At 50.0% G+C, this 17,972-nt stretch overlaps 1 protein-coding gene across 1 annotated transcript; it reads right to left on the bottom strand.

Annotated features, from left to right (window-relative positions):
• Positions 1-2,995: 2,995 nt before the first annotated feature.
• LOC112667313 (RNA polymerase II subunit A C-terminal domain phosphatase SSU72-like) lies at positions 2,996-8,019 on the bottom strand. The gene is made up of 4 exons (XM_025458904.1): positions 7,886-8,019; positions 4,907-5,009; positions 4,027-4,641; positions 2,996-3,913 (listed from the first exon to the last, which is right to left on the bottom strand). Exons 1-4 carry the CDS (start codon positions 8,017-8,019, stop codon positions 3,905-3,907), a joined length of 861 nt encoding a protein of 286 aa, XP_025314689.1. The 3' UTR covers positions 2,996-3,904.
• Positions 8,020-17,972: the final 9,953 nt, after the last annotated feature.

Raw genomic sequence — 17,972 nt, 5'->3', positions numbered from 1 at the left:
GGAGAGGCAAAGGGAAAAGCAAAAGCAGAATCCCTATTGATCAGGAAGCCCAACGTGGGGTTTAATTCCAGGACTCCAGGATCATGAATTGAGCCAAAGGCAGACACTTAAGCAGCTGAACCACCCAAGCACCCCTACCTGGAAGGCTTTTTAAAACACAGACCCTACCCAGAGGATTAAATAATTTTACATATACTACATTTCAGTATGGGAATGCTCAAACAAGCTGTACTTGAAGGAATAAAAAGCAGGCAGAAGCTGACATCAATTCCTGATTTTCCTTGAGAATCATGATTATCAGACTATTAAATGTGGAAAACCCTGTGTTGTAATTCCTAATATACTCTCAGCAGGGATATTGTCCAGAATGTGATTTATTTGCATTGGCAAATGACTTTCTGAATTGTGGGGCAATTCCTATGAAGGTATTCCTATGATTTACACAATTGCATTTCTAGAAAATCCAAATGTATATTAATGGGCAAGGATACTTTTATGTAATTACGGGTAGAATTGAATTAGATGTAAGTTCAAAATCTCAAAACAGATTTTCCACCCATATTCATGACCAGGTGTCACTGCACAGCACTGACATGCTTCCAGTCAGCCTGGCTGACCCGCTCACTGTCAGCCTCAGCCCTCATCACCATGTAGGCCAATCCAACCAACTGCAGGTTTCACATCACTGCTATGGGCGGCCACACTCTTATTGAGATTGAGTGGTTTAGTGGATGGAATCACCTCACCATTATCGTGATTAGGTTGTTGGTCTCAGGATCCAATGACACTCCACCCACTGGGCATTCATGGAGGTTCCTGTTCTATTGCAATTTCAATCCTAAGGATCAGGAGAGGGGACAAAAGGAATAAAGGAGCACGGCAAAGAGTTAATTCAGAGATGTGTCATCCACCCAACCCAGTGACCCAGCATCTAAAAGCTCAATCTGCAAAACTAGCCCTTGAGAAACCATAAACATTGTATCTCAGTGCCATCCTTTGACTGAAAGAAAGCATGAAGAAATTTACTCTTTGGCTCAGTTCCCCAAAAGGGCAACTCTTGTGCTTAGTCTGTGCATGGGCCTGGCCCAGAAGATCTGTGGTTGTATCAACAGAGAAATGCCAAAGTGGGAGGTTTGATACCTCTGGAAAGAATAATCAAGAGAAAATTCATTCATGTGTCATATGAACACCCCTTACTTTAGTTCCAAGTAGCACAATTAGGTAAATTAATGGATATCTTAATAATAAAAACTCCTATGTTAAGAATTATTTCATCAGTTGAACTGATAAAGCTTAAAATATGTGGCTTGAAAGCTTGAAGATCGGCCTCCAAATAGAGAAAAAGATACTCTCAAAATTAGGTTATTTCACTTTATTTATTTTCATTTGGGGATGTTTCTCCTTATTTACACTTCTTTTTTTATATTTTATTTATTTATTCATGACAGACATACACACACACACACACACACACACACACACAGAGAGAGAGAGAGAGAGGCAGAGACACAGGCAGAGGGAAAAGCAGGCTCCATGCAGGGAGCCCGATGTGGGACTTGATCCCGGGTCTCCAAGATCACACCCCCAGCTGAAGGCGGTGCTAAACCACTGGGCCACCAGGGCTGCCCCTTATTTACAATTCTAAGTCCTTAGCAATAATATAAGATTCATTTATTACTTAAGGTTTTGGTGTCAGCATTAGAAAGGTAAATATAGTCAATAAGGAAAGCCATCAACAAGTCAAAATGCTATTTTTCATTAGAAAAACCCTCTTAATGTGGAGAAAAGGGAACCCTCTTACACTGTTGGTGGGAATGTGAAATGGTGCAGCCACTCTGGAAAACTGTGTGGAGGTTCCTCAAAGAGTTAAAAATAGACCTGCCCTATGACCCAGCAATTGCACTGTTGGGGATTTACCCCAAAGATACAGATGCAATGAAATGCCGGGACACCTGCACCCCGATGTTTCTAGCAGCAATGTCCACAATAGCCAAACTGTGGAAGGAGCCTCGGTGTCCATCGAAAGATGAATGGATAAAGAAGATGTGGTTTATGTATACAATGGAATATTCCTCAGCCATTAGAAATGACAAATACCCACCATTTGCTTCAACGTGGATGGAACTGGAAGGTATTATGCTGAGTGAAATAAGTCAATCAGAGAAGGACAAACATTATATGTTCTCATTCATTTGGGGAATATAAACAATAGTGAAAGGGAATAGAAGGGAAGGGAGAAGAAGTGTGTGGGAAATATCAGACAGAACATAAAGACTCCTAACTCTGGGAAATGAACTAGGGGTGGTGGAAGGGGAGGAGGGCGGGGGGTGGGGGTGAATGGGTGATGGGCACTGAGGGGGGCACTTGACGGGATGAGCACTGGGTGTTATTCTGTATGTTGGCAAATTGAACACCAATAAAAAATTAATTTATTATAAAAAAAGAAAAAAACCCTCTATAATTAATATACCACTCAAAATGAGCAAAAGGAGGGCCACCTGGGCGGCTCAGGGGGTTAAGTGTCTGACTCTTGATTTAGGCTCAAGTCATAATCTTGGGTCATGAGACTGAGCCCTGCATTGGGCTCCGTGCTGGGTGTGGAGCCTGCTTGGGATTCTCTTTCTTCTAATGCTCCTCCCCACTGCCCTACCACTCCTGCTCACCTGCTCTCTAAAAAAGTGAGCAAAACAAAATTATTTCTTAAAAAGTGATAGCCTATACCTCTAATTTTATTTTATTTTATTTTTTATACCTCTAATTTTAATATACTTCTTTACTGTGTAATTAATGACGTCCAAGGAGCTCTCAATAATTTATGACAATGAAGAGGAATTCATGCTTACTTGTTTCATTCTATTCTATTTCCAAAAGAACACCCTCAGACATTGCAAGCAGTATACTTTAAAATTAAGTGTACACATAGGATTAAGTTTCCTAATCCATTGTTAAATCACAAAAACTCACATGAGCACATTGTAAAGATATAATTGGCTTTATTAATCAATTCATGAATCAGGCAGCATATCATCCAGAGAGTAGAGGGGAGCTCAGAGGAGTTATACAAAATGCAAGGCTTTTTATAGAAAGGACAATCAAGCAAGAGGTTTTTAGCAAAGAAAATAAGGGACTGTTTCAGGCAAAATCCCCTTCCCTGAATGGAAATGGGAGGAGGTCTTATTAGGGGAATTACCTCACCTTCCTTTGGGAGATGGAGAAGACCTATGTGACTGATTAGCCCATTGGTGCTAAGTAGAAAAGCCCAGATTGATTGCTTTCCAAGTCCACTCCTGGAGAAGTTTGAAACTGCAATTAAGGCTTGGTTTGCAGTTGTGAGGGCGAGTGACTCCACCTTGGGCCTGTGGCTTGCTTTTTAACACCACAGACCTTAAAATTGGGAGATCAACCTGAATTATCTGGGTGAGCCCAATGTAATTACAAGGGTCCTTCAATGTGGAAAAGGGAGGAAGAAGAGGAGGACAGAGTGATGCCATGTGAAAGGACTCAACTTTCCATGGCTGGCTTTGAAGATGGAATAGGAGACCATCAGCCAAGAAACATGGTGCTTTCTAGAAGCTAGGAAAGGCAAGGAAATTAGTTCTCCCCTCGAGTCTCCAAAAGAAGGCTGAGAAAAAATTTGATGGCCTGAAAAATGTTTCCTGGCTGAATATCCTTCACCAAATGGAGTTCCACACTCCATTATAAACTTTTCTTTGCTCATCTGCAAAATGCAGGCTGTGGCAATAACTTCCTTGCAGACCCACGTGAGCACTGAATTACTTCTTGTGCCTAAAGTACCCAGAGCAATGTCCCCCAGTTTGGATTGTTTCCATGACTACCAGCCGTTGTCCTCGGTTTCCCAAGGATTTCCTTTTCTTGCTCTTCTCTCTTCCCCAGTGGGATGCACCTAAAAATCCTACAAACAGAAGTTTGTGGAAAGGGCGTTAAAACCATTTTTTCAAAGAAAATACAGACTAGTCCAACCCCCGCCCCCCCCAAGTTGTTCCCCGTGCCAATCCCAGCCCTGACCTTCAGTAGAAGAAAGCTCTTTCCAGTTTTCTCCTCCGCAGCCAGCAGCAGCTGACCAAGACTGTCTTCCATGTCGCCTGCCTGCTGGAGGCTCTGGCACAGCCTGTAGATGAGGAAAGCCCCAAGGGTGGCCTCCTCCAAGGTGTCCACAATGTCCACGTTGACCACATGCAGAGGCTGGAAGGTCGCCTGTTCCCTGGCGCATAGGTCTTGCACCACTCGGTCATAGACCCTCTCCTCGCAGGTGAAGATGACATCAAAGGGGTCGCTGCACTCCTGGAACCTTTCTGGGTGCGGCTTGATCCTCTGGTTTCTCCCCAAGAGTTGAAGGATTCCGTTGCTGCTGTAGCATTCCCGGTTTTTCCTCCAGAGGTCCTTATACATCTGCTTGTAGGTCGTGGAGAAGTCATAGAGCACGGGGCAATTGCGTATGAGACCCGGGAGCTTCACCTGACGCGCGACTCCAAAAGACCGGACGCAGAACCCCCTTTTCTGGAGGATATCATGGGCTTCCATGCTCCTGTTCATGTTGCTGCTGCACACCACAGCCACCCTGAGCGGGGATGGGGGCACGGTGGTGGCTGCTGGGGGCTGCAGGGCCTGCGGGGACGCTGGCTACTTGGTTCCGCTCTCCAGACCAGCACAGTGGTAGAGGACGGGCAGCAGGCTTCTATCTGGGCACCTTCACGGAGTCGGCAGAGACTTCCAGGACTTCCTGGTGGATTCTGTTTCAGGGGGTGGAGTGTCATTGGATCCTGAGACCAATAACCTAATCACGATAATGGCGAGGTGATTCCATCCACTAAACCACTCAATCTCAATAAGGGTGTGGCCGCCCATCGCAGTGATGTGAAACCTGCAGTTGGTTGGATTGACCTACACGGTGATGAGGGCTGAGGCTGACAGTGAGCGGGTCAGCCAGGCTGATTGGAAGCATGTCAGTGCTCTGCAGTGACACCTGGTCATGAATATGGGAGGAAAATCTGTTTTGAGATTTTGATCTTACATCCAATTCAATTTTACCCGTAATTACATAAAAGTATCCTTGCCCATTAATATACATTTGGATTTTCTAGAAATGCAATTGTGTAAATCATAGGAATACCTTCATAGGAATTGCCCCACAATTCAGAAAGTCATTTGCCAATGCAAATAAATCACATTCTGGAGAATATCCCTACTGAGTATATTAGGAATTACAACACAGTGTTTTCCGCATTTAATACTCTTAAAATCATGATTCTCAAGGAAAATCAAGCATGATGGAAACTCTTTCAATTAGCAAAGTGTCCCAGAGCAGGAACCAGGGTGTATTTATATTCAGTCACCTTCAAGGAGTGGGTGGTGACTTCTAGGAATTCTTGACTGATTCAATTTGATCCAATGGAGCGCAATCTAATCATGCTAACTACAATGTAATCATTGGAACAGCCAGGTAATTAAATTACTCATACTTCTAATTTTCTTGACAAGGGTGTTGCTACCGGGAGGGAGCATTTTCAATTTGGGAGTTACCCTGTTGGTTTCCTTTTGTATTTGGCTATAGAGGACAGATAGGTAAAAGAAAGGAAGAAAACTTCAGAAGGAAATGAATATGTTCATGGCACAGATTGTGGAGATCGTTTCCTGGAAGTATATTTATCTCCAAACTCATCAAGTTGTACACCTAAAATATGTACAGCCTTTTGTATGTCAATTATACCTTGGTAAAGTGTTTTATAAGGAAATCTTATTATAGCTATATAAATGTCAACTAAAAGTACTGTATGGTTTTTTTAATCAGTGCAATCTGGCTAATCAATTAAAGATGTAAAGGAATTGTATTACTCAGCCATTAGAAACGACAAATACCCACCATTTGCTTCGACGTGGATGGAACTGGAGGGTATTATGCTGAGTGAAGTAAGTCAATCAGAGAAGGACAAACATTATATGTTCTCATTCATTTGGGGAATATAAATAATAGTGAAAGGGAATAGAAGGGAAGGGAGAAAAAATGGGTAGGAAATATCAGAAAGGGAGACAGAACATGAAGACTCCTAACTCTGGGAAACGAACTAGGGGTGGTGGAAGGGGAGGAGGGCGGGGGGTGGGGGTGAATGGGTAATGGGCACTGAGGGGGGCACTTGACAGGATGAGCACTGGGTGTTATTCTGTATGTTGGTAAATTGAACACCAATAAAAAATTTATTTATTTAAAAAAAAAAAGAAGGAACGGCTAGTTTATCAGCTCTTACCGACTTCAATTTGCCCAAACTTTGACCTTCAAGGTATCGTTCAGACATAACTCATGAATGAGCACCCACATCTCTCCCTAGTGAGCTCCCCACAACCCGCCCCACCACCAACCAGGTAGCTTCTCTAAGCCAAATGTGTCTCCAAGTGGCCTGGTAATGCAAAAGCCCTGACCTACCAACCCTTTCTCACCACCCTTCCAGGGTGACCCCAAAGCCGCTGCTCTTGTGAAAGAAGTTCCCTATTGCTTTCAAATCAGGCAAGCAGGGAGCCACAGCAGGCTTCAGATTTCCCTGGCCCCTGGAAGAAGAAGGCTTCAGGCTGCCCTCTGCTACACTGCCAAACACCTGCCCCATTTAGATCCTGAGAAAGCGTTCTCAGACAAATCCCTGTCCCAGGGCCCGAAGGCAGAGTCAGAGTAAATCATTCAGTAATACTGTCCACTCCTGAGCCCTCCACCTCAGAGGTACCATTTGCTCTTTGTGGGGCTCCTGAGCATCTAATGAGATAAAATATGAAAGAGCCCTGGAAACAGTAAAACACCCTGCAAACCCCAGAAGAGTGTAAGGGGGGAAATCCAGGGAAATGACTGGGCACTGTGCTAGTGAGAGAAGCACCCCGCGGGCTCCCAGGAGAACTCCGCGAGGGATGGTGCCCCCCAGGAAGGATTCCACGGGAACGGGGCCTGTGCCAGCAAAGGAAGCAGGCTTGCCTGGCAGGCACCCCACAGGCAGTCTGCTCTGCCAGGGTGGGCTCATTGCCAAGAATGGGCCACAGGGAAGAGATTAGCTGTGGCAGGAACTGGCCAAGGGGAGAAGGGACCCGGCCCGCCAACCGCCGCAGGGAACAAAGGCAGCACAGCTCCCAGCGTTTGGCAGGCACAGGCTCCCAGCAGGGCTCCTTCCCAGGAATGCAGCATGGGGCTCATGCCAGGTGTGTCCAGATGGGAGGGTAGGTGACTGAGGTCTGCTGTGCCAAATCGATGGCCCATCCTGGGGGAGGAGGTGCCAGAGTCTCTGGGAGGCCCCGGCGCTGACTCTGGCACAACCCTCTCCAGCACAGCTGAGGAAGACCACAGGCCCGCCTGGTTTTGCCACTCTATCCCCATAGCCCAGAGACCAGAGGCCCAGAACAGAATTCCTCACTCCTCTGTCCCCTTTCCCTATGCAGGAAGGACTGTCAAAATATTTAACAACCAGTACAGTTCACAGTGGAGGCAAGAGTTCCCCCAAGCTGCCACATGGGAGTGACTGGCACCATCCAGAAGCGACAGTCTGAGGGCCTCATGATGAGTGCCCTCATGAATTGGGAATTCCAGCACTCTACCTGGGGAAGCTGTCTACCCACCTGAGTCCAGCCTCTGATCAAGAGGATACACAGAGACAGAGGTCAGAACCCAGAAACTATAGCAGGTGTATGGACCCCAGGTGTCTGACCCTGACCGTGCTCAGCCAGGGTCTCTGGAGGCCGCGGATACTGGGGGAAGTTAGGGAGTTTGAGGCCTTAGCTGTTTCTACATAGTTCCTTGTGTTTCGATACTTTAGGAACTGGTGCTGCCATATGTGGCACACAAGCAGGATATCAGGCCTGTCCTTCCCAATCTCAAGCTCTTCCTGACACCCACCTGCCCATCTCCCATATGGGGAGCTCCCAGGGCAGAGGGCTGGAGCATGAAGCATCCACCTCCTTCCTGAGCCCACACACTGACATCGCAGCCTTGCCTAGGACAAAGTGGCCTTCCTCCTGCTTCATACTCATTGCCACAATTCCACATGAGCCTCACAAAAAGAGCCAACTTTGGTGCCAGACAGGGATTAGGAAATGGGAAAACTATCCCCTGGCACAGGAGTACATACTACAGCCAACCCACCCGTAGCCCAGCTCTCACCTCTGTAAAACCTTAAAAGAACCTGAAGGTCATCTTCCAGCCCCCACATCATGATCTCTCTGTCTCACCCCCAGGTCTTACTCTGCCTTTCTTACCCAAGACTTCCTCCTTCAGGCCCTGCTGGGAAGGAGCCTATACAATCTACACCAAAACTTCTTCCCTTTTCCTTCCTGTGTCACCCAGGCCTGGCTGTGGAAGGAGAAGACTTGAGAGTGGAAAGATACCATTAGGATTATTCTGCCCAAGACACTGACAAGGATAAAGAACTGACTTATCCAAAGCCCAGTGAGTTAGACACTGAGAGAGAGAGCGAGCCAGTATCTGAATCCTGCCTGATGATTTCTTCCCTGAGGCCCTCCAGAGCCAGGAGGGACCCTCTTTCCTCTGAGCAGGAAAGAAGTCTGTCTTCTCAGCTCCTGTCAATGGGCGGGTCCTTACCAAGCATTAGGCCAGGTGAACCCTCGAGAACAATACAGGCTAAAGAGAGGATCATCTTGGGCAGACCAGAAGGCACAACAGCCTACTGAGGAGAGTTTGTTGGCTTGCTTTGTCTTACTTCGTGGGAGGGGATGGGGAAGAGTTGTCAGAAGGACATACCACAGTCACATGAGCGTCCCCTAGCCGCCAGATAGCAACCTGACTTCAGTGCCATCTCTGTACCTTCAGCAACAGTCATGATTGCCACCCAATACCGCCAAGCCGACTTCGTCAAAACTGAGTCAAAGGTCACAATGACGGTTGTAACCTTAGAGGGTAGGCGCAGTGCAGAGAGGAACAGAAGATATATCAAACTGCCTTCCAGTCCCGCTACACAGATCTCTGCCTGGGAGTCACAGAAGTGCACTCATGCCCTCCCCGCACATGGACTGGCCTGGTCCCAGTGCCAGGCTGTCCTAGGAAGTCTCCCATCAGTCACCACTCTCCTCACAAACTCAGGAGGGGTCCTCATCAGCCAGCTCTTATCAGAAATAATAATGTGTTAGAAAGGAATTCAAGGGGATCCCTGGGTGGTTCAGCAGTTTGGCGCCTGCCTTTGGCCCAAGGCATGATCCTGGAGTCCCGGGATCGAGTTCCGCATCGGGCTCCCAGCATGGAGTCTCCCTCTCCCTCTCCCTCTCCCTCGCTCTCTGTGTGTCTCTCATGAATAAATAAATAAAATCTTTTAAAAAAAGAAAAAACAAAGGAATTAAGTTTCTTTGTCATCCAAGTAGCAAGTTAAGGTCAGCCCGCACATGTGAAAGGGAAATAGACAACACTATAAAATACAGGACTTTGAGGAGCCAGATGAGGTCACTTCTTAGCCAAATTTCATTTTTAGCAGAAACTTCTTGGCCTTTTCTGAACCAGCCAACCCCTCCCCATCCCACTGCAGTCACAGGTGACCCCCAGTGCTCAGGACTGGGGGGAAGGGGTGGTGCAGGTAGCAGTGGGGTAGCAGTGTAGTGGTATTGCTACAGTTAGGAACCACCTTCAAGTGACATCCTCATGGCTGGTGCAGTCTAACAGTGCAGGCAGCATGGAAGTGAGGTCTGAGGTAGAAGGAAAGATTTGCTATCTGCAGGGTAGCATGATAGCTTTCTGGGCCAAGGGGATGAATGCATGACAAAGAGGGAAGCCAGGCAGCAGCAGGTCCACATGCTGGACACTGGAGGCCAATGGAGCATCCCAGGCATAGCCTTGGTCTATTATGTCAGGAGAACATGGTCCTGCCAGGCTTGGCTGGCCTGGAGGCTCCCTCTGCACACCCTGAGACCCACCCTCCTTTCACTTTTCACTGACGTGCTTAACAAGTGAAGTACATGGGATCCCTGGGGGGCTCAGCGGTTTGGAGCCTGCCTTCGGCTCAGGATGTGATCCTGAAGTCCCGGGATCAAATCCCACATCAGGTTCCCTGCATGGGGCCTGCTTCTCCCTCTGCCTGTGTCTCTGCCTCTCTCTGTGTGTCTCTCATAAATAAATAAATAAAATCTTTTTTTTAAAAAAGTGAAAGTGCACACTTTAAGAGGTCACTGAGACATCTCAGGTTGATATCTTTCTTTTTCCTCTAGAAAGGGGAGGAGCGAGATTAACTGAGTTTAAGGCCCAGAACAGACAACAGTCATTGAGAAAAGCAGACTGCTACCAGGTAATAAAGGGGGGGGGGGATTAAAACTAGGCATCCAAAAATCTGAGGGCAAAGACCATCTGCCACAACTACCGGCCTTGAACCAATGCTTCTGCATTATTTTTAAAACAGCTGAGTGAGCATTCCAGCTGTTCTCTCTCAGGCGGTATTTGTAGGTTTTCAGGATGATTTGAAAGTTATCTAGGTAAGTTGGTGGCTCCGCATCACTGGCCATCAGGAAAATACAAATCAAAACCACAATGAAAGAAAAAAAAAACCGCAATGAGGACTCATAAAGAGGGTCATTTTATAATACTTAAAGTGTCAATTCAAATAAGATGAAAACAGGGAGGGAGGCAAACCATAAGAGACCACTCTCGGAAACTGTGGAAGGAGCCTCGGCGTCATTGAAAGATGGATAAAGAAGATGTGGTTTATGTGTACAATGGAATATTCCTCAGCCATTAGAAACGACAAATACCCACCATTTGCTTCGACGTGGATGGAACTGGAGGGTATTATGCTGAGTGAAGTAAGTCAGTCGGAGAAGGACAAACATTGTATGTTCTCATTCATGTGGGGAATATAAATAATAGTGAAAGAGAATAGAAGGGAAGGGAGAAGAAATGTGTGGGAAATATCAGAAAGGGAGACAGAACGTAAAGACTGCTAACTCTGGGACACGAACGAGGGGTGGTAGAAGGGGAGGAGGGCGGGGGGTGGGGGTGAATGGGTGACGGGCACTGAGGGGGGCACCTGACGGGATGAGCACTGGGTATTACGCTATATGTTGGCAAATTGAGCTCCAATAAAATAAATAAAAAATAAAAATAAGCCAGCTGAGCGAGCAAGAGCCCCCGGGCCGCAGGGCCTCGGTGCTGCCCCGCGCGGCTCTAGGCGGTCGGGCTAACCGTGCCTCCGGCCGCCGCGGCTCATTCCGTGGCCTCGGGCGCCCCCGCGCGGTCTCAGCCGGCGGCGCTGCTGCCTCCGGCGCCCCGGGTCCCAGCGGCCGCGCCCCGAGACCCTCGCGGGGCCCGCGCAGCCCCAGCCTCCCGGGGCCTCGTCAGCGCGCGGCGGAGGCGCTGTTTGCGCGCTCGGGGCTCCCGGGGCCGCGGGGCGACTGCCGGCCGGGCAGCGCTAACGAGCCCCGCGGGACCCGCAGAGCTCCGCTCCCAGCGCCCGCCGCCTCCCGCGTCCCCCGCCGCCCGCCGCCCGCCGCCCGCGCGCTTCCACCCGGGCCCGGCCTCCCCCGCCAGGCCGCCCAGGCCCCAGCCCCACCCCCGCACCTCCCCGAATCCTCGGTGACCAGGGGGCTCACCCCCCCCAAAGGAAGACACTGGTCCCCCCAGCCTGCGGGGCGGGGGCCCACCTGCCAACCTCACTGGGCCCGGCTGCTCTGCGCGGGGAATCATGGAATCCACTTCATGGGGGGCGGTCGCGCGGACACTTAACGTTCGCTCCCCCTTTACCATCTGCCAGGAATTAGGCCGGGTGCACTGTTACACCGTTTGCCTCACTTCGTCCTCAGGACCGCACTGATAGGACCTGTCATAGGTGTGTGCTATTCCCATTTTACAGATAGGGAAGCTGAGGTGGCATAACTTCACCTGAAAGCTAATGTTTTTTGCTTTAGTGTTTTCATAAATGCCTTCTAGGCCTCACAACCCGCTCAGATGCTCCTCGGAACAAGGGATTCCATGGCCCAATAATTAGAAGAAATTCTGCATTTGTGAAGGCTGACAAATGCATTTTTAGGGAACTGGAGTCTCTTAGAGAAGAAAACTGCTTATCTTGGTTTCAGTGTTTTCCAAACTTTTTTTTTTTTTTTAAGATTTTATTCATTTATTCATGAGAGACACACGGGGTGCGGGGGGGGGGGCACAGACACAGGCAGAGGGAGAAGCAGGCTCCATGCAGGAAGTCTGAAGTGGGGCTTGATCCCTGGTCTCCAAGGTCACACCCTGGGCTGCAGGTGGCTCTAAACTGCTGAGCCCCCCGGGCTGCCCCCAAGCACTGTTCTAACTGCTTTGTGTGCATTAACTTATACCTTACAACTGCACAGATGTTAGTCCCCCCTAGGAAAAAAAAAAAAAGAAAAAGCAAGATCATGATAATTGAATGAGTAATAAATGCAAAATTCTTGGAAGAAAGCACTTAGAATTACCACAAGCTTTGGCTACTATCATTATTCCTATTTTATAGAGAAAACTGAGGCACAGGAAGATTCCATAGTTTGCTCTAGGTCACACTGCTGGTCAGTGAATTGGAAACCAGGCGGCCTGGGGGCAGGGCCTATGCTGACAACCACTGCACATTCTGCCTCAGCCAGAGTAGAGGGCAAACTCCAGGTCTGGGCCTGACAGCAAAGTCACCATTCCCCATGAGAGCATCTCTTCTCTATGAAGGGCCACCACCCCCTATCCTGCTGACCCCACCTGCACATCATTACCACACTCATTCTGCCTGGGTCAGACTCCGGCCCCACCATTTACTGGCTTGGTGATCTCAGACAAGTAACTTAACAATCAGTTTCCCCGTCAGTAAAAGGACAGCATCATCTAACACACAGGTGTGTGTGAGGATGGACTGAGATGACAGACATAAAGCACTTAACACAGGACTGCGCCATCTGAAGCATGCAGTACCTGACAGCTCAACACCTGCCTTCACTCCCACTTCCGCTCCTGGTCCCTGGCTTACCCCCACCTCCACCTGCCGCACCCCTAGTCTTGAAACTATGGCTTTATGTGTCTGTCTTCCCCACAAGTTTGAGCCCTAAAGGTTAGTCTTGTTCACTACTACATGCCTGGGGACTTACTACACCAAACTCAGCACACACTAAAACCTAATTCATGTTTACTAAATGAACAACTGAATTATGATAAGGAATAAAGCTATTATTAATTATTGAGAATCCATTGTGCACTAGGCCTGGTTCCAAATATTTTATATGGATTCTTACTTGATACAATCACCATATCAGGTAAGTACTAGAGTTGTCCCATTTGAGGAAACCGAGGCACAGAGATGTGCCTGGTAAAAAGCGGAGACAGGATTTGAACCCAGGAAGTGTGGCTTTTGAGCCTGCAAGCTTAGCCATGATAACCAAGTGAACAGATGGATGCCTACCTACACTCCCAGGGATGCTGAGAAGGCCAAAGGATACTAGAAGCCCTGCCTGTGCACAAAGGTTTATTACTAAGCCCCAGAAAAGGAAGCAAGTCCAGATTTGGGCCTGTTCCTCCCAGGCCTCAGTTTACCTATCTGTGAAGTAAGCGCTGGACTTGATAATATCAGGGCTTTTACACTCATGGTGGAGGGGAGGGAAGGGGGAGGGAGGTTGGGCCAAGAGAAACCTCAGAACAGCAAGGTAGCTAGATACAGTAATCAAGGGCAATAATGAGCATTCACAAGTAGCTGGCTCTTTTACAGTTTGTGTGATCACATCTGGCCCTCACACCAACCCTGTGACTACTAGCCCTAGGAACTAAGGCCTGGAGAGGCCTGGGGCTTGCCCAAGGTCACACAGGGGGTCAACATCTGGAACTCACACACACACACACACACACATGAGGGGGTCTGTTGATTGACCAGTTGGAACTGCAGCAAGCCTACTCTAGAAATTGCTCTGGCTCTTTAAGGAAGGAGCGAGCAGGACCCAGGTGGCAGACCCAGGTGACAGTCAACTGAGAGAATAGCCATTTACACTCATTAAAAGTTTAGCCAGGCAAGTGAAGTGGGCACCTGGGGGCAGGCAGGGCTCCTTGGGGCTCTGGCCAAAGCTGGACCGGCATCAGGCGTGGGCTGCTGTAATTGGGCCCCAGGCGTCCTGCGTCCTGCCGAGCCTCTGTCCCCCAGGGGAGCCTCTCGGTCAACAAGGCCCAGCTCATTATGGCCTAATTGGTGGCAAATCATTCAGCCAGCCTCGGGGACAGAGAGTGATGAGCTCAGAGCGAGAAAAGTTTGAGCAGCCACAACTTTCTCCCACATGGCCACAACTTTCTCCGCAGAGGCCCAAACGATCCTAGTCCTTGGGAGGGTGAGGGGAGCGCCAGGGTCCCTGCTGGTGCCCAGGTTTGTCCAGGTTGCCTAGCTGCACCACTGGTACACTGCTGTCACCGCTGGGGCTGGCACAACCCTCAGCGGTAGCCTGGCGGTCTGGGTCTGAGGTGCCTCCGCACCCCCCCACAGCCTCCCAGGTGCTCTCAGCCTGTGAGGGGTGCTCTAGCTCCATCCTCCACCCTCCACCCCAGCCCGGGACACCTGGTGGGGCGGCAGCCACCACCACACCCGGAACAGGGCCCGGTCACTCCCTCCCTGAAGGGGAGAAGGTGTCCGGTTGTCCACGTGAGCATGGGCCCTGCATCCCCATCCCCGGGCCAGTGCACGGAGGCTGCTCCCCTCGCTCCCCTCGCTCCCCTCGCTCAGACGAGGATCATAAACAAAAGGCTGCTATTTCAGAGCTAACCAGCTTCTATGCAGCAGCCTGTTGACTCTTCAGAGAAGCCCCATGAGGCGCGAGTCGTATCCCTATTTCACAGATAAGGGAACTGAGGCACAGAGATTTTGAGTTTGCCCACCTCATGCGGCCTTTCCCTGTAGAGACGTGAGATTAATCTGGGCTCACATGACCACCACTGAACCTGCTATGTAAACTGCCCCAATCTAACTTCTCCCAAGCTTTGCTTCTTCCTCTGCAAACTGGGGGTGTTCGCCTATCGATTCCATGAGATTGGGAGGCTAAAGACAGCGCGTTAAAATGCCTATCACAGTCCTGGCCCAGGACACGTTCATTCGGTGGCTGTGGTTAATACTATTTTATAGCACGGTGGAATGGATAAAGCACAGATCTGGAGCCCCAGTTCGCAAAACCCGATTGCTCCCTCCATGCATGCCAGGCTCTGTACCAGCCCTGGCCTTTGCAGTGTCAGCTAGAGGCTCTCCCTGCCCTCCCCGAGCAGGAGACAGAACTGCGCAGGTTACTGTGAGGCCCGAGCATCATCATGTAGGTAATCACGGTCTGCAAATTCTAGAACAGTATAGAAATAGCCCTCCTGTCTCACAGAGGAAGAAGCTGAGGTTTGGGACCTCGAGTCCTTTGCCCAAGGTCACCAAGCTGGTGGTGGCTGAGCCTAGGGCTTTTCTGCCCGGGCAACGCTCAGCACCCTGGCAGGAACGGCAGCGTTCCTCAGCCTTAGGCCCATGTCACACCCGCAGGGCCACTGACACATACTAGGGCGGACCCCCTGGCCAGCAAGCGAGATGCGTGGGGCAGACCCTGCCTCTTCGTAGGAAGCTTACAACCAGGGGTCAGTAGACAAGCAGGAGATACTCAAGATACGTGGGAAGGGGAGGCATCCCGAGGGAGTGAGGCTGACAGACGCCTTCCTGCCTCTCCCCGTTCACGTGTAACCTCTGAGCTCCGGGACCCTCTCTCTTCTGCTTCCTTCACCTCCAAAGGAACCCATGGCCTGTGCAGAAATGGCAAGATTGCTGTAGACGTGTCCTGCAGCCCTCATCCCGTCAGAGAACATTCTTAGCTGGTCTCCCCTCTCTGCCCCTGAGGGAAGGTCTGAGCTCCTGACACAATGGAGCCGGCACCAGAGCTAGAGAGCTCTGACCTTCATTGCCTGGCAGCCTTTGGCCCTGGGTGGCAGCAGAAGGGAGCTGGGCCTGGGGCCTTCCAAGAGCCCCTGAGTCATTGGTGGCCAACGACTTCCTCTGCCAGAAAGGACCAAACCCTGCAGGAGGAGGCTGAGAAGCTGGATGGGGAAGTTCTGAGGAAGTGACCCAGATTGATCCAAGGTCCCCTGGGGAAGATGTGGAGGGAGCTTAGAGGAGATACACACACACACACACACACACACACACACACTAAATGTGGGAACCAGCAGCAAGTAGGGCCTCAAGTCAGACAACCCAAGTTCAAGTCCCAGCTCTGCCACTTACTGGGTGCACAGCTTTAGACAAGTGTGTGACCTTTACCTCTTTCCTGCTCCATAAAATGGGGACAATACTAGGGTTAACCACACAGAGTTGCCATGAGGATTAGAGAGATCGTCTTAGCTCGTTTTTATGGAGTCCATACCATGTGTGAGTAACGGTACTAAATAAGGTACAGTCGTTCTCTCCTTTGATGCTCAGGACATTTCTGTAAAGCTTTGCTTGTTCATAGCTTCACGTAGCCTCCTGGGTACTCAGTAAACATATGTTGAATAATTGAATGGATTAATGTATTCATGAATGTATGAATGAATGAATAGAGATAGGGTTGGTGTTATTGTTCTGCCCATTTTTCAGAAAAGCACACTGAGGCTCAAAGAGAGACGGCAACTTGCCAGGACCCACACGGAGCTGGGTCTCCTGCCCTGGGCCCTGACACCAGCATGTTCTGATTGACTCAAGGTTTCGGTCTGAGGGGTGGGGTGGGAGGGTGGGAGAGTGGCAGGCCACACCAGGAATGTCCAAGGGGGAGCCATCTCAAACTCTCCCTGCCAGCCACAGACTGCCCCTGCTCCCCAGGCACCAGCCCTGGCAGCCTCTGCCCGATGTGGTGCTTGGGTGCCACCTTGTGGCTTTTCTGGAAAGTGCAGGCTGCAGGAGGGCTCTCCAGGAGGCGTCTGGGTGAAGAAAGCCAGCCCCGCAGCCAGAGAGCCGCCGGTCCACAGATCCCGGGCCGGGCACCCAGCCCAGACATGGACAGGGAAGGACAGTCTGCTCCAAAAGCCTTGCTCAGAGACCAAAGGGCCCTCAAAGCAGTGCAGGCACAGGTGGGGGCAGGGGGTGTTCATGTGTCCAACAGGGATCTTGGCCTCTGGGCTCTCTAGAATGCCAACCCCACATGGCTCCTCTCACACAACACACACACACGCAAGAGCCATACAAGAACACTCCCAGATTTCCCACTCTCCACAGCCTGAAGTCTTTGGATCTGTAGTTTGATTTTTTAGGACGAGGGTGTTCATCCCAAAGGACCTTCATAGTAAAGTTCTCCTTCCTTCCTTACGTACATGAGACCCATAGAGGGATGGGCCCAGGCCAAGTGGGCCCAGCACCAAGGCCCCCAGACTGTCGGTCCGGTGGATTCTCAGTTAGGACCCTTTCTCTTACAAATTACACAGAAAAGCAAATATGGTGATTCAGTCATGGATTCATGCATCCTGGACAGTCTAGAAAGAACCGCCCCCCCACTTCCCATTCCTGCAGAAATCTGGGGGCTCCTACAGGGCAAGTTCTCTGAGCCTGTTTCTCCATCCGTAAAATGAGTTTAATGATCACTACCTTGCAAAGAGTTGTGAGTTTTAAATGATATCCGGCCTGCACAGCCCAGTGGAGGAACCTGGCCAAGGGCAGGAGCTGGCTAAATGCACCACCCCTTCCTCTAGTGCCTGGCCAGTCAGAGGAGAAGCCAACTGAGGGAGCCTACAGGGGGCTAAAGGCCTCCAGCCACAACTAATAACAGGGCTCATGGCTGGGCATGGCCATGATGCCCATGGCTCTTCAAATTCAGGCCCCAGGCTTGGGCAAATCAGGGAAGACCCTTTCAAATCAGGCAGCTGGTGCCCGGTCCTCGGGCCCTGACATTTCTTCCTTTGGGCTCAAAGATAAATCCACAGGTGAGTCTGCTAGGAACTATGGGGTACCTGGGGCAGGGACACACCCTTGCAGGAGGCAGGGGGCCAGAGGCCAGCCCAGTTCCACCTCACCCCCTGCTGAAAG

The sequence above is a fragment of the Canis lupus genome, chromosome 21 (genome assembly GCF_003254725.2).
Source record: "Canis lupus dingo isolate Sandy chromosome 21, ASM325472v2, whole genome shotgun sequence".
NCBI lineage: Eukaryota > Metazoa > Chordata > Mammalia > Carnivora > Canidae > Canis > Canis lupus.
The sequence above is the reverse complement of the archived record's forward strand: the minus strand, read 5'-3'. Positions and strand labels throughout refer to the sequence as shown.